This window comes from Podarcis erhardii (genome assembly GCF_964252035.2).
Source record: "Podarcis erhardii genome assembly, chromosome: 3".
In the NCBI taxonomy this organism is placed as follows: Eukaryota; Metazoa; Chordata; class Lepidosauria; order Squamata; family Lacertidae; genus Podarcis; species Podarcis erhardii.
The window spans coordinates 100,035,274-100,050,763 of NC_138507.1; the positions used below are offsets into that span (position 1 = coordinate 100,035,274).

A 15,490-nucleotide genomic window follows, 5' to 3' on the forward strand; every position below is an offset into this window, starting at 1 on the left:
TCAGAAAGACATATGTGGGCTACCAGTAGACCCTAACCCATGCTTTTGGAAATCTTTGCAATCCACCTAACATACACAAAATGGAAATGATAGGAAAATGAAAATGTAACTTTTTAAACAGCAGGAGAAAGCATCAAATTCTGTACAGCAAACTATTGCAAGAACTATCCTTCTGACTGATCGCAGATCTTCATGGAAAGAGGGAGAAAACAGAAGCTGTGGAACATGCCTCTGTACAATCTAGTGGCTAATAATATTACCAAGAAACATGACATCAGTAAGATTTATGTGATGAACCCATGCTAAAAAATGTTGGCTACAAACTTTTAAGTTCTCTTAGTGCAGATATCCAATAAAAAAGATGTTTCTAAATTACAGTATTTTCCCAGTTACTGTCACATCTTCAGATTTTTAATTCCAAAATGGAATTAGTGAGTTGGAACACCCGTTTGTACATTGTGTTCTAAGCACACACACAGAAAGGGAATAGCTGGAGGAAGGTGGTCCCAGCAGGAAAGACAGGGTAGAAAGGTTCTCCCAGGGTGGGAGACTGGAAGAAGTAGGCTCCCAGGTGGGAGCTGGGAGGGTCTACCTTTCTTTGTGTGGATAAATGATATGATATATATGATATAAATGTGATAAAGGCCCCTTATAGTTATTTTCCCCCTCCTTTCCTCTCTCTTTTTCTCCCTTTTCATTTCTCTCTTCTCATTTCTTGGTTTCTTACCATTTTTGGAATTTAAATTAGTTTTATGTTGAAAACTTTCAATAAAAACACTTTTAAAAAATACATTGTGTCCTAAGCTACATTGGTAGATTTCCAGTGATGTGTACTTTTGAAACTGTTGCCTTCATTAAGACAGTAAGCAAGCGACACAGAAGTGCACTGAGCAATCTTGGTATAAAACCATACAGGAAGGAGCCTGGATAAAGGATGACAAAACCCGTCACTGTAGATGCCACTCTCCGAGTATATGAACAATTATAGCTAACATTTATGGTTACTTTTAACTGATTTAACTATGTACAATGTATCCCTCTCATGCACTGCTTATAGGTATAAAAGGTAAAGGTAAAGGTACCCCTGCCTGTACGGGCCAGTCTTGACAGACTCTAGGGTTGTGCGCTCATCTCACTCTAGAGGCCGGGAGCTAGCGCTGTCCGCAGACACTTCCGAGTCACGTGGCCAGCGTGACAAGCTGCATCTGGCAAGCCAGCGCAGCACACGGAACGCCGTTTACCTTCCCGCTGGTAAGCGGTCCCTATTTATCTACTTGCACCCGGAAGTGCTTTCGAACTGCTAGGTTGGCAGGCGCTGGGACCGAACGACGGAAGCACACCCCGCCGCGGGGATTCGAACCGCCGGCCATGCGATCGGCAAGTCCTAGGCGCTGAGGTTTTACCCACAGCGACACCCACGTCCCTGCTTATAGGTATAGAAATTATTAAAATAAGTAACATTTTGTATGTGATATGGCTTTAGATGGGAGCTTCTTCTTAAGTGAGGGAGGTTTAATTGCAGACAACCACCTTAGCACCGGAGAGAAACATTACTATCTTCAGTGAAAAATCAACTTGCTTTAAAAAAATGAAACAAAACATGCTTTTTACATTGCCCTGATAATGGTATTGTAGCCCACCATTCTGTAAGTGGTCATTCCACCCCCACTTACAAATCTCTTAATGGAGAGTCCTTTCCCCTTCCAAAGCCATCTGCTCAGTTACTGATCAGCTTGCTTCATCAGGAAGAACTTCCTGAAGTTTAGTCTTCCTAAGTTCAAGGCATTGTCATACCTCTTTGAGCTGCCATGGTTTCCCCCAGAATCCTAAGTACTATGGCTTGCTGGGGGCTGCTAGAAGCCCCTGCTCTTCTTGCAGAACTACATTTTCCAAAATTCCCTGGGGAGAGGAATTGACTGTGAAACTATTCTGGTAATGTTAGTTCTGTGAGGGGGAATTGGGGGCTCCTGACTGCCCTATGCAGCCTTACCGGGCTGCAGTTCCCAGGATGTTGGGGGAGGGAGTGTAATGACTGTTCATGTTGTATAATAGTGCTTTAAATATAGAGTGCAGATGGGACCTATTTTTTTTTTAATCTCTACTTAAAAGGCTAAATGGAAAAGGAAGGTCTTCAGCAGGTCTTTTAAATTTGTTAATGAGGAGGCGGTTATTGTGTTGTTGTTTTTTGTTATCATGTTATGCATGTTGTGTTTTCATTTATTATTCTTGTGTTGTAAACTGCCCTGTGATCTTCAAATGAAGGGTGGTATATAAATTTAATAACAATAGTTCTGATGTAGGAGGAAAGGACTGGACTACTGATCAGCTTGCCCGTGTCAGTTGTCTAGCTGCAGTGTCTTTCTAACCTATGAAAGGCCTTCTACTTGCACAACAGAGCTTTCCCTGGTTTCTCCCCCATTCACACACTATAGCCCTCTTTGCCCCTTCCAAAAGCTGCTTCAAGAGTCAAGGGATCTTCTGGAATGGTAGCCATTTCACAGCAGGATAAAGAAATTAGAATCATTTGGCAGGGCTGTCTTGTACAAGCACATTTCTGCTCACACAATATATTCCTAGATCCAAGCTGCATGACAGGGATCAACAACACTATCCGTTCTCACCTATAACAGCTTGCTAGGGTGTGTGTGTGGTACTAGCAGCCATTCATCCAATTAATTATTGGAATTCACAGTGCTACCAGCAGTAGAGCACTCAAGATATGCCACCTTTGGTTTCTCTCCCTTCTTGTGGGAGAGTGACAAGTAGCCTGTGAATTATGTAACCTCCTCCCAGTGTCATAGAGATATTAAGAGGTAGAGTACCACTTGTAAAACAAAACTCACAAGAAACCAGTCACGTATGACTTTTTAATCTGAGCAGCCAGTAAACAGGGAAAAGCCATCAATATTTTATAAAACTAGTAAGTTCTTAACTACTTTCATATAAATACTAAAATAAGATAAGGAACGGAAATGATTTTTGTTACAGTCAAACAGTAATGAAGACCAATTTTACAGTGTTTATAGACAGGCCAACAATACTGAGCTCAAAGGCATTACCTCTAACAGTGACTAGTTTGTTTTAATCCAAGATGATATTTGCGGAAATAACATGGACAGTACATCAAGACTTTTAAATGTTCAGACCATTTCATATTTGTACAGAAATATGCAAAATGCTATATGAAGTTTCGTATGGTTACTGTCAAAGTAGCTTTCTTGCATACAGCACAATAAACATGTGGGCACAATCTAGCCAGAGTTCAGCACTTTTAATTTCACAATGATTTTTGTGGGAGAATTAAGCATGTGCTTTAGTTGTTTAATGCATGTATACATTTTTGACTGGTCACAGACCTTTCAAAAACTTGCAGGTACAGCGTTAATTGAAACCAAAACCAATTATATGCACTTGTTCGGGATTAGAGTATTTGTCAGCTCTAGGTGCAAAGGTGAACTAAAGCTTACAAACACCGTAATTCAGCAACACGTTTTGGTGACATTTTGCAGGTGGTGCAGGTAATCCCTTAATGTCTTCTAGCAGACGAAAGTATATTCTATTACGGACATTTGAAACTGAAGTGGAAGTCCATCCAAAGTTTGCTTCTGGAAATAAAGCATAATTTGAATTGTTTAAAAGGTTAGGCAGCCACTTGCAGGGATGGTTTGACACCCCTATTCTGACTTGTAGCATCTTTGTTATACATGTGCCACATTCCTGAATAAGCTTATTTGGCAGACATGTGGTATACTAATTGTTGTTAACGTTTTTTTCAGCTTTAACTACAAGTATCAATTTAGCCATTAGATAAGGTTATACTTTCCTCAACATTTGCATTGGTTCTAATGTGTTACAGAGCTGAAGCACTTCACCATCCAAAGCATTATCTTTTTTTAAACCTGCACAATGGGCAGATAACCAAGAGTACTTTAGTGGTATGGCACATCTTATCATCTTAAAAGTGGGGGCAGAGATGAGAAAGCACCACTATAACAGAATTTGGAGAAATATTAAGGCAGCCACAGCATAACACAGAGTGTGCACAACAGAAGGCGTCAGCACCATTCATTAGGTAGAAAGAACCACCAGGCTGTGTTTGGCCCCAGATTATTACACTGCCTAAACCAATACCGGGAACAAGAAAAGGACATCAATCAATCTCTAACTGCATCCTTTGGTAAGCCGTTTCCAAAATGCAGCAGGCACTATCTAGTCCCCTCTGCGGAGGCGAAGGGGCTACAATCACGGGTTCAATCCCAGTCCGTGATCCTCTCATTTTCGGGGATCACGCTCCAGTTGGGCGAGGGCTCGTTCCTAGCCAGCCAGTTGAAGTCGTCCACCTGGTTCCAGTTGTCCCTGCTCCTGTCGAGCCGGGAAGTCTCGAAGTCGGTGTCGATGCCCTCGTAAGTCCACGTGTAGGGCGCGAAGCGGACCTCGCTGCAGTCCTCCAGCATGGCCCGGCAGGTCACCTGCACGTAGAAGCTGCTCCGGGTGGCCAGGTGCGTGCGGAGCTGCTGGCAGGCCAGGGCCACGACGCAGCCGTCGCAGCCGTCCACCATCACCGACGTGGACACGGGCCCGCAGAGCACCGTGCAGTCCCGGCAGCCGCGCACCGACAGCGTGTTGGGGTTGCCCCGCAGCCGCACCCGGCAGCGGCTCAGCTGCGAAAGCGCCACGTCCCGCTGCAGCAGCTCGGCCGGCCCCATTTCCAGCTCCAGTCCTTCTGCCCGCCTGAAGCCGCACCCGGGTTCCTCCTCCTCCTCCTCCTCCTCCGCCCGGCTTGGCTGACCCTTCTGGGCCGAAGGCGCTGGCTGCGGTGCCGGGGGCGCCTCCTGGGCCTCCTTCCTGAGGCCCTTCTTGAAGGCGAAGCGCTTCTTGGGCTGCAGCTGGAGGCGCCGCTCGGCCAGCGCGTCCTGGAGCCTCCCCAGCGCCGCCTGCGCCTGGCGCACCTCGTAGGGGGCCAGGAAGCGCACCGAGTCCGTCAGCAGCCGCTGCAGCTCCTGCAGCCGCCGCGCCGCCTCCGACACGGCCTCGGCGTCCCGCTCCGGCTCCAGCAAGGCCTCGGCGGCCGCCCGCTCCCGGGCGAAGGCGGCGGCGAAGTAGTCGCTCTGCTCCTCCCGCACCGCCAGAGACTCTTTCTCGCGCCGCCGCCGACCCGCTTCCTCCTTCCGCTCCGCTTCCCGCTGCTGGAGCCTCTCGGGGACCTCGGGGGCGAAGCCGCCGCCGCCGCCGCCGGCGAGAGACACCCCGTTCCTCTCAGGAGCAGCCTCCATCTTGGTTCCTTCGCCTCAGGGAGCGGCTTCGAGCGCCTCGCACTAAAGGCGGCGCCGATTGGCCCCCTAAGCCCGGCCTCGCTCGCGATTGGTTGAGGAGGCCTCAATGGGGGGCGTGGCCAGCTCGTTTCTTAAAGGCGCCGCGCCGGCGGTGCTCAGGAACGTAGGCAGAGGAGGATGTAGCAATAATGAAGGCTCCGCGCCCGGCGCATCCGGGTGCTCCTCCGGGAGGGTGGAAGGAGCGAAACAAAACACCGCTGGGTGTGGCCGGGGCTGGAGGAAGTCGAGCGCTCTTTGGACGGAAGAGGAGAGAGGGATTTGCGGGGAAAGGGGTCTTGTAAACTTCGGCTCCTGCTTGTTAAACGGGCAATGTTTGCTAGTCTTTAAGGGACTCTTCGGTGTTGCATTTGCAACCAAAGAAAATCGCGTGCCTGCCCTGCTGCAAATTATTGAGCCTGTCTTTAAGCTCCAGCGATTTATCAGGCTGCTGTGTTCAGAAATGGATTCTAGAGTAATAGATGTTGCCGCAAAAGCACGCAAAAGGTCCATACATTTTGTAGTTTGCTGTTTGTCCGGAAAGAAAAGGTTGTGTTCCCTTACGCATTTAATTATCACGTCTGAATAAAGATGCAGAGGGTTGTGGAGGAATGCAATACATTTTTTAAAAACAAGGAAGATGAAACAGCTGTTTTCCTTCAGTATAATAAAAACACTACGTGAGATTTTGGTGCAAATAATTCACTAGATGTCCAAAGTCCGCCCCATGGCAGCATATGTCCTGGGGTAAAATCCTTAAAAAAGCTCAGCAATTTCAATCCTAAAAACAACTCATCAAACTTCATTAAATCTGGCCCTCTTTGAAAAAAAGTTTAGGCACCCCTGTAAACGATTGAAAGATGATATTGCCCTCATCCACTGGTTTTGTGTTAGAGCATATGCTTTGATGCAGAAGGTCCCATGTTCCATTTTTGGTATTTCCAGGTCCAGTAGGGGAAATTCTTTTTCTGAAACCCCAGAGAACAGCTGACAAATGCTAGGCCAGCCTTGTGCAACTGCTGCCCGACACCAATAGAACGTATAGTGCAACACATCTGAAGTGTACCAGTTTGGCAAAGGCTCAGCTAGATGGACCCAAGATCTGTTGTCTCCCTAGGTTCTTAACCCATAGCAATGGGAGGTGATGGAAAGTCCCAGAAAAGTTACATCCTAATTTTCTTAAGGTTACCAGATTTTTTCCCCAAAGAATCCGGGGACACTTAAAAAAAAAAGTAAAAAAAAGTTATTAATTTTTTTTAAAAAAGAAGTAATCTCTTTTGTGGTCTCCTCTGTCACGCGACCTTCCTCTGGGCCCTGGTCTCCTCTCTTGGAGCATTAGCTGCCTTGGAGTAGGTTCGGGTCGGGCCTGGGCTCGACCGTGTGTCCTTGCCCTCCTGGTGCTCTCCTACCTCTCCTCCTCAGTGGTGGCAGCGGCGCGACAAGGTTGGGGCTCCCCTCTTTTTTCTCCTTCCTCTTTCTCTCTCTTCCTTCTCTTTCTCCTCTCCTCCTCCTCCCTGTGTTGGCTCCAGGGTTTTACTGGCCCTGGAGCGCTGCTGGGCAGTCGGCCGGGTGGCCAGACACTCTCGCACCTGGCTTGATTTGGGTCGCAGGGGAGGGGTCAGTGGTTCCCCCAGTTGATGCTCTGGGCGTTCCCAGTTCCACCTCAGCAGCGGCGGCGGCAGCAGCGGCAGTCTCAAAAGCCCAGAGCCAGCCTGGTATCGCAGTTGGCTCTGGCTGGCTTCAGGAGCTGCTCGCTGCCGTGGTGCCTGCCATTTTGCCTCTCCAGAAGTCTCCATATGATGTGTCTTGTGCCATTGAACCAATCACGCAACGTTCATTGCCTACTAATAAAAATACAACACTTAAAATATAAATCCAGGGACATTAAATGAAATCCGGGGACATTCCAGGAATGGATTTTGTCTGGGGACAGATTTGTAAATCCGGGGACTGTCCCTGGGAAATGGGGACGTTTGGTAACCATATCTTAAACACATTCATGTGAAAATTACTACTCATTCCTCACAATCTGTGCCTGCCATGGAAGGTGTTGGAAATAGGTTTTCAATCAAGTTTATGCTGAAAAAAAAGGGCTCTCAAAGAAGCTTACAAATGCAAACACCATTATAAGATAGTCCTTGTTTTTTGGCTTAGAAAAGGAAAAGGGATTTAGAGAAGAAAATAATTACAGGTATCCCATGACTAGTTAGCATGCTAATACTGTAGTAATAATCATAACAACAACAACAACAACAACAACAACAATAATAATTTACTATTGATATGCCACCCATCTGACTGGATTGCCTCAGCCACTCTGGGCGTCTTCCAACAATTATAAAATCACAGTCTCATTCCTCTACTAGCTAAGAAGAATGACCATGCACCACCACGTACTGTGTTTGATTTTCTGTAACTTGATTACAGTACTTCCTTAAGAATTCACTGCTGAATGTGTTAACTACACTGAAAAACAATTCTGTGTGAGGTGATTTGAAAGCTTCCTCTGCATTGTTGAATCTATGCTGCCTGGTTCAGACATGCAGGATCCTTTGTGTGATAAGTGTGCATGTGTGAAGAATGCTTTGCTGTTTGGAGACACATTCTAAGTCTGCTGCTTGAATAAAGCTCCAGCGTTGCTTCTTATGTATGGGAGTTACTGATGCAGAATGATGCCTAAGCAATGCTCTGGAAGAAGAAATGCCTGACCAAAGCATTATTGGTTACAATTGCCACTTTGTGGCAACAATTTGTATGAATCTGTGGTCACACTTACAAAGATCATTATTGGGAAGCATTATTTAGAATCGGATGGGTCATCAACTGGTATTCTATAAACACAACTGCCTATCTTGAAGCTGTTCTGTTTGGAGGAATTGGCAAACCTTGGGGGCAGATTATAAGACTAGAGATGGGAAACCTATGTTCCTCCGGTTGTTACAGGACTCCCATCTTTCATCCCAGACCATTTGTTATACCAGCTGCAACTAATGGGAGTTTGAGTCCAGCAATATCTTGAGGGCCATATCCCTGCCACTGATAAGCCAGGGAACCAGTCAAAAGGGATAGCTGATAAAAAATCCAATTTAAAAACTAAATTAACACAGTCCTATGCATGTTTGTTTAGCAGTCCCAATATGTTCAATGGCTTTAATTCTCAGATAAGTGTGCACAGGATTGCAGTGTGAGTAGCTTAATTTTTAGAATAAATATATACAGTGGTACCTCGGGTTACATATGCTTCAGGTTACATACGCTTCAGGTTACAGACTCCACTAACCCAGAAATATTACCTCAGGTTAAGAACTTTGCTTCAGGATAAGAACAGAAATCGTGCAGCAGCGGTGCTGCGGCAACGGGAGGCCCCATTAGCTAAAGTGGTGCTTCAGACCTCCAGAACGAATTAAGTACTTAACCTGAGGTGCCACTGTATACCAATATGCACTAGCTTAATACTGAGTATAAACTAATCAATTAAAGCTTTTGGTTTTATTTCAAAATTTTAGATGCCACCCATGAATTTCAGGGTGTGATATACCCTGGGGGTGTGTGTGTGATGGGCTTTATGTATTTCCCCCCATCATATTTTTAGTCAGAGGTAAGTCCCATTGAGTTCAATATACTCCCAGACAAATGTGAATAGGATTGAAGCCTTAGCAGAAAAATACCAGTTTTCCTCCACTCTGCTATAATGGATCACATGCGTAGAAACGTGGCTCAGCCTTATACTCACAGTGAGGAGTGACTATCTGAATTTGACTGAACTGTTGTAAGCTATAATCTTCTGTCTAGAGATAGTCTCTGTTTGGCTTTTATGTCAGATGTAAAATTACAGTATTAGACGTTAGGGAGTTTTCCAGCCCCACATGTAGTAATACCAACCTTTGGAAATCCTAAGAGGAAAGGATTGTAAAGGAGGGAAAGCTAGCAAGGGAATTGCATTGTACCTGGATGGCTTGTTTTGCAATATTTCACCAGGGTTTAAGTATTCTGGGGCCTGCAAGCAAGAGGAGCTGTTGGACTAGTTACTGCTATGGATGTTAAGCTGTACAAAACTGACAAAGGCTTGTAAGTGCATTTTATTTTGCAAGAGATTTGCAATCATCATGGAGCAAAAGTGATAGGCACACAATAACTAAAATGATTTCAATTTCCATCTTGTAATTGATTTCCAGCATATAAGAAGTAATAGCTTTTTGCTTTTTTGGGGGGGGGGATGGGTTGCAGAAGGGCAATGTAGTGTTTAGTGTATTATATAGCACTTAGCCGGCTCAGTGCTCACAACTTAATGGGTTTGTGTGTCTGCCTTCAAAAGAACATGAAATGATTGTGATTTTTATCAGAAGAGTTTCTTATGCCTGGGAAGCGTGCTGAATTCTGAAAATGTGAAAGAAACACAGAGATTTGACTTTTTGTCAATGCATTTGAAAGAAAACTATTGCAAGACATTGCATGAATGGTATTTGATGCCTTGCAAATTGAAACCTATATATAACCTGTCTAATAATAATTGCTGGAGGTGTGGTAACTTCCCTTGCAGATTGCCTACACATGTATGGAGGAGATTATAAGATTCAAGGTTTCTGGTGGCAAGTCTTAGAAAATAATAAGCAAATTGCTGGATACTCAATTCCAAGAAATCCAGTAAATTGACCTTTAAACTGTTTGGAAGGATATATGGATATATGTGAATGTGATAATAGTTACCAAAATTTTGATAGGAGTGAAAATGTTGATTGCAATGTATTGGGGGTGGGGGAGACTACTACCTCTGGTCAAAATGTTTTTAAAATATTGGACATGACAATAAATTAACTTATTCCATCCAGGCAAGAGATAATGTATTGACTGGGCAATTTTAATTTCCTTTTGGAATGAAACTTTTGATGGTTATGTTGTCAGATGGTATTGTTTTCTTTTGTTTGAATATTGATGGTATTATTTGCAATAACTCATCTCTTTTGTAATTTTAAGAACTAATTAAAAAAGCATGTAAAGTGTGAATATGATTATTTATTTATTCACTCCATTTATATCTCTCCTTTTCTTCGCAGAGCTCAAGGTGGCATCATAGTTCTTTCACTTCCCAATTTGTCCTCAACACATCGCTGTGAGATAGCTGAGAGACAGAGACTGGGCCAAGGTCACCCAGTGAGCTTCATGGCTGATTTGGGATTTAATGCATATTTTATACGCACTTGCAAGTTTTATTTGGACTTAAGAGGTATACAAATTTTGTTGAAATAAAAATTGAACCTTGATCTCCCAGGTTGGTCTCCAACACTGAAACCATCAAACCACACTGGCTCCTCCAGGGATAAACACATATTTGCAATGGCATGTATCATTCAGGTACCCCTTTGTAAAGTCCCAGAAGGATATCCTGCATAATGTTGCCTGTGGCCCAAAAAGTCAACATTTTGGTTTATACTGTCTTACCTTTAACTATGAGTGAATAGTCTTCAACATCTGGAGACCTGGGATTTAGCACAACCTATTTTATGGGATCCACTTTAATTATTATTTTTTTTAAAAAAAGGTTTGTTTTTCTGCTTCTCTCTTTCCCTACCTAGTTTCCACTTATTACTCTCCATTAATCTTCCCACACGTTGTTGCTTCGTCCTCTTTTTCTCCCCATGACCCTTCCTATCTGCACATTCCTTTCAAAGTAATTTTACCCTTCTCCTGAATTCCTTCTCCCCATTCTCCTTACACATACAACTTGTCCCTTATCTCCACCCCCCCCAACTTTCTCATTCATTCTTCTTCCCCGGCCCCTTTACATTCACCTCTTCCTCCTACAACAGCTTCCCTCTATTCTCACTTAGTTAATTAATTGGTTAGTATGGTGCTGGAGGAGACTCTTGAGAGTCCCATGGACTGCAAGAAGATCAAACGCATCCATTCTTAAGGAAATTAGCCCTGAGTGCTGACTGGAAGGACAGATCGTGAAGCTGAGGCTCCAATACTTTGGCTACCTCATGAGAAGAGAAGACTCCCTGGAAAAGACCCTGATGTTGGGAAAGATGGAGGGCACAAGGAGAAGGGGACGACAGACGACGAGATGGTTGGACAGTGTTCTTGAAGCTACAAACATGAGTCTGACCAAACTGCGGGAGGCAGTGGAAGACAGGCGTGCCTGGCGTGCTCTGGTCCATGGGGTCATGAAGAGTCGGACATGACTAAACGACTAAACAACAACTAAACAAATTACTTCCCTTGATTTGGACACTATACTTCTGGTGATGCAGCCTAGAATAGCATTAGCTTTTTTTGCTGCTGCATCACACTGTTTGTTGACTCATGTTAAGCTTGTGGTCCACCAAGACCCCTAGATCTTTTTCACATGAACTGCTAGTAAGCTAGGTGTCCCCCATCCTATAGTTGTGCATCTGGTTCTTCCTGCCTACATGCAGAACCTTACATTTGTCCTTATTGAAATTCATTTTGTTAGCTTGCACTCAGTTCTCCAATCTGTTAAGGTCATTTTGAATTGTGATTCTGTCTTCTGTGGCATTAGCTACCCCTGCCAGTTTGGTGTCACCTGCAAATTTGATGAGCATCCGCTCAATTCCGTTATCCAAGTCATTTTTAATGCTGTCGAACAACGACGAACCCAGGACACAGAACCCTGCGGCACCCCACTTGTCACGTTTTTCCAGGATGACGAGGAACCATGAATGAGTACTCTTTGTGTTCAGTCAGTCAACCAGCTACAAATACACCTAACAGTTACCGTACTTCATTCAACCCACATTTTACCAGCTTCCTTGCGAGAATATCATGGGGGACTTTGTCAAAAGCCTTACTCAGTATGTAAATAAGTTGCTGGTACTGGCATGGATCTAACCAAACACAGCTAGGGCATAGGGCCAGCAAGCAGGGAGACAGTGGGCAGACTGTAACACTGTTTGAGGCCCACTGTTTGAGAAACTTTGGTGTAGACAACGATTAAGTGGAAATTATGGTATCTAGAAAATTATCATTGTGACCAGTTTAGTTGGAAAGCTTATTGAGAATGTTGCTGCCACCGTAGTGTTCTGACCAATGAGTGGCTTTCAAGAAGCTGCTGTCTCTGAACTCTTTTTTTTTTTTTAATAATAATAACAAAATGTTGGTGTGTTTTTTTTAGTAAGCTCTAGGACCAGGGCTTGTTAAAATTTGAGTGTGATTGTAGTAACTAATTAATGATGTAGCAATCAATCAGCTGCCTTTGTTAGTTACACGGTTGTGGAATTATTCTTCACTGCAGAAACTTTCCTGACCTCTTCCCAGAGAAGGTTCCAAAGTTTTGTAATAGCTTCAGGAAGACTTAGCTGTAGCTAATGCCATCTAAACCTGTTATGTAGGTCATATAGTCAGCAGGACTGACTGTCTAACTAGAGCACAGTTGGTGGGTGGGCTTACATGGGGAGAAGTGTCTATGTGACAGGAAAACAATTTGTAGCTAGCAGCAAGAGTTCTGATGCAGATTCCTCCACTGAATGTGTGTGTTCTGGACTAATGCCAGATTCCACAGTGAAAAAGGCAAATTTGGATGCCCATGTGAGCAGCTTACTCCAGCAAAGGTTGAGAGCAGACTATTGCTTTTTAGCCCCTGTCTACAGATTGCCTCTTCCAGACTCCACCTCCCCACCTCCCATAGATCATTTCTGAAATATACTCAGAGTCGCAAAGTGATTTCATGCTCTTTATTCAGCTCATAGTGGTGAGGAGGAATGAATGAAAGTCTCCTCAAAGTATCTGCTTTATATACATTATTTACACAATGGGCTGCACATGATTGGCTAATTCTGGAATTCTACTGTAAGCCAATCAGGTTGTGGATTCACTTATATCTGGAGCATGATTGGGTGGTTCCTGCCAACCAATCATACTGCTGCATTGTTCTAGGACCAATCCGACTGCTGCATTCTGAATCCTATTGTTCTAGGACCAATCAGACTGCTGCAATTTGGATCCTATTGTTCTAGGACCAATCAGACTGCTACAGTTTGGATCCTTTTCAACTCAGTACATAACAATTTCAGAGCCTTAAAAGGCCAACCATCTGGCCTGAAAACAGGCGCCATTCTTCTTCCATAGCTTCTACTTGGTGCACTCCTGGACTGGTGATGTGTGAAGAGGCACATCTGGTTCTCTGGGCTCAAGGGAAATTGCCCATGAGGGTCTGGGCTGTGGCTTAGTTGGCCCTAGAGGGCCAGAGGGAGGTTTCTCTGGGGGCTCCTGTCCAACGGCCTCAGGCACAATGGCCTTCAGTAGCCAGGTCTGAGCTCTGAACCTGTGTCCTGATCACTGTTAAATTCAGGAAACATTGTCTTAATGGCAATATAATCTCCTCCAACTGGTGACACCGCACAAGATGCAGATCCCAGGGGCCTAAGATCTGAGATCACATTTATTGGTCGGGGAGCCTAGCTGGCACATGGGGAATGGCAAGACATCTCAGGTAACTTTGGTTACAGCTGCTACCCTTAGCGCATTATTATCTGTATGTTGTCCTTATCTTTCCCCAGGCAACCAGCCAACCACAAAGGAAGCCTGCAGCAGCAATAGTGACAGATGAGTACCGTACCTTTGTTGGGTTGCCACTTTTGTCCTAGGGATCCCAGGCTATTCTAGAGTGCATGGAAGACAATCATGTAAAGAAGAGGGGCATCTGTGCAACATACAAGGTCATATCCCACTAAGTACTAATCACATTAGACTCATTGAGATTAATAGTCCTAAATTAGTCGGGTCCATTAATTTCAGTGGGTCTACTCTGAGTAGGATGGCCCAGAGCTCCCAATTCCCATTCCAAAAGTACAAGCCAGAAGAAAACTATCATCACTGGTATGAAAAGCAGTGGAGACTTCCAGGAAAACCAATAGGATGGCTGATGAAGAAAGTGTCAGGAAGGATTTTTATAAGCCCTTCCACAAGGAGAGGAAACAGTATAGACTAAGCATGTTTGTTTGTAGCATTTACTCTACTCTTTTAAAAAATAATTAATCTTTATTAATTTTGTAAAAGATGAGGCTTCAAATAATAAAAAAACCCACATGGTAGAAATCCCCAGAATTTATAACAAAGGTAAGTAAAATTAAATGGGATACAAAACACAAGTCTGTATTTCATCTTATTATTCCGTCTCTCTTCAAAGCCTCCTTAGTGGGCAGCAATAGAGGGTTTTTATTCACTGTTACTCCTATTCAGAGTAGACCCATTGAAAAGAATGATAATGAAAAACTCTGGATCAGATTTAACTAAATGAGGCTCATCAGTGGAAGCCCTGCACAAAGACTTTGCTTGCATATTGGGGGTTTTCCTCTCTCCCTCCTGTGTGGCTCCATGAAGTGGACTGTGGGAGGAGTCAGGAGAACAGTGTGCTGGGGGAGAAGAATGAGGGATCAGGATAATTGTTCTATATGGCAAGCCAAAATGCTCATTCTTACCGGTGATGTTGAATCAACAGCCTTGGCATGTTGTTGAATTCTTCCTTCCTAGTTTAGGGCTGCCATACAGTATTTCAAAAAGTGAAATGCGCTCAAAGTTGTCCAGCTTTTTAAACTGATTTCTGAAAATTCTGCCCAGATGCTATTTTCGGAGGACGAATCCTGGATATGTCCGGGAAATTCCAGATGTATGGCAGCCCTATTCCAGTTCATTAAATTCAGTGGGTCTCCTCTGAGTATAACTTGGTTGGATACAACCCCAAGTTCCAAAGAAAGTAGTCATGCATCTCCAATGTAAAGTATTTATTGGTGTTAGGAGTACCACAAGCTCATAATACCTTGCATCCCTACCTTCAGGGGCTCTGCTCTATCGAAGAGATGTTGTTCACAGATTATGCAGCCTTGACAGCACACTCCAAGGGAACTCTAGAAGCTCACCAACCATTTTGCCCAAGCCTGAAGAGAGTTTGGCCATCAGCCTGATAAAGACGAACTACCTGCTCAGGATGTTACTACCACTCCAAGCATCATTGGTGAGGTGGTAGATGATTTTGTCTACCTGGGTTTCATCAGCACTGAGCTGGTCAAGCGTATTGGCAAGGCAACCATGTCAATGGCTCACCTCTCCAAATGGGTATGGGAGAGTGTGATGCTAATGGCCAAGATTAAGATGAAGGTCTACCAGGCATGTGTGTTGAGCACACTGCTTTATGACTCATGGGCAACACCTCACTTCAGAAGATT

General features: G+C 44.3%; 1 protein-coding gene across 1 annotated transcript; it reads right to left on the reverse strand.

Annotated features, from left to right (window-relative positions):
* Window positions 1–2,853: 2,853 nt before the first annotated feature.
* Window positions 2,854–6,251, reverse strand: TBCC (tubulin folding cofactor C). The gene has a single exon (XM_081857619.1). It carries the CDS (start codon window positions 5,271–5,273, stop codon window positions 4,251–4,253), a length of 1,023 nt encoding a protein of 340 aa, XP_081713745.1. The 5' UTR covers window positions 5,274–6,251; the 3' UTR covers window positions 2,854–4,250.
* Window positions 6,252–15,490: the final 9,239 nt, after the last annotated feature.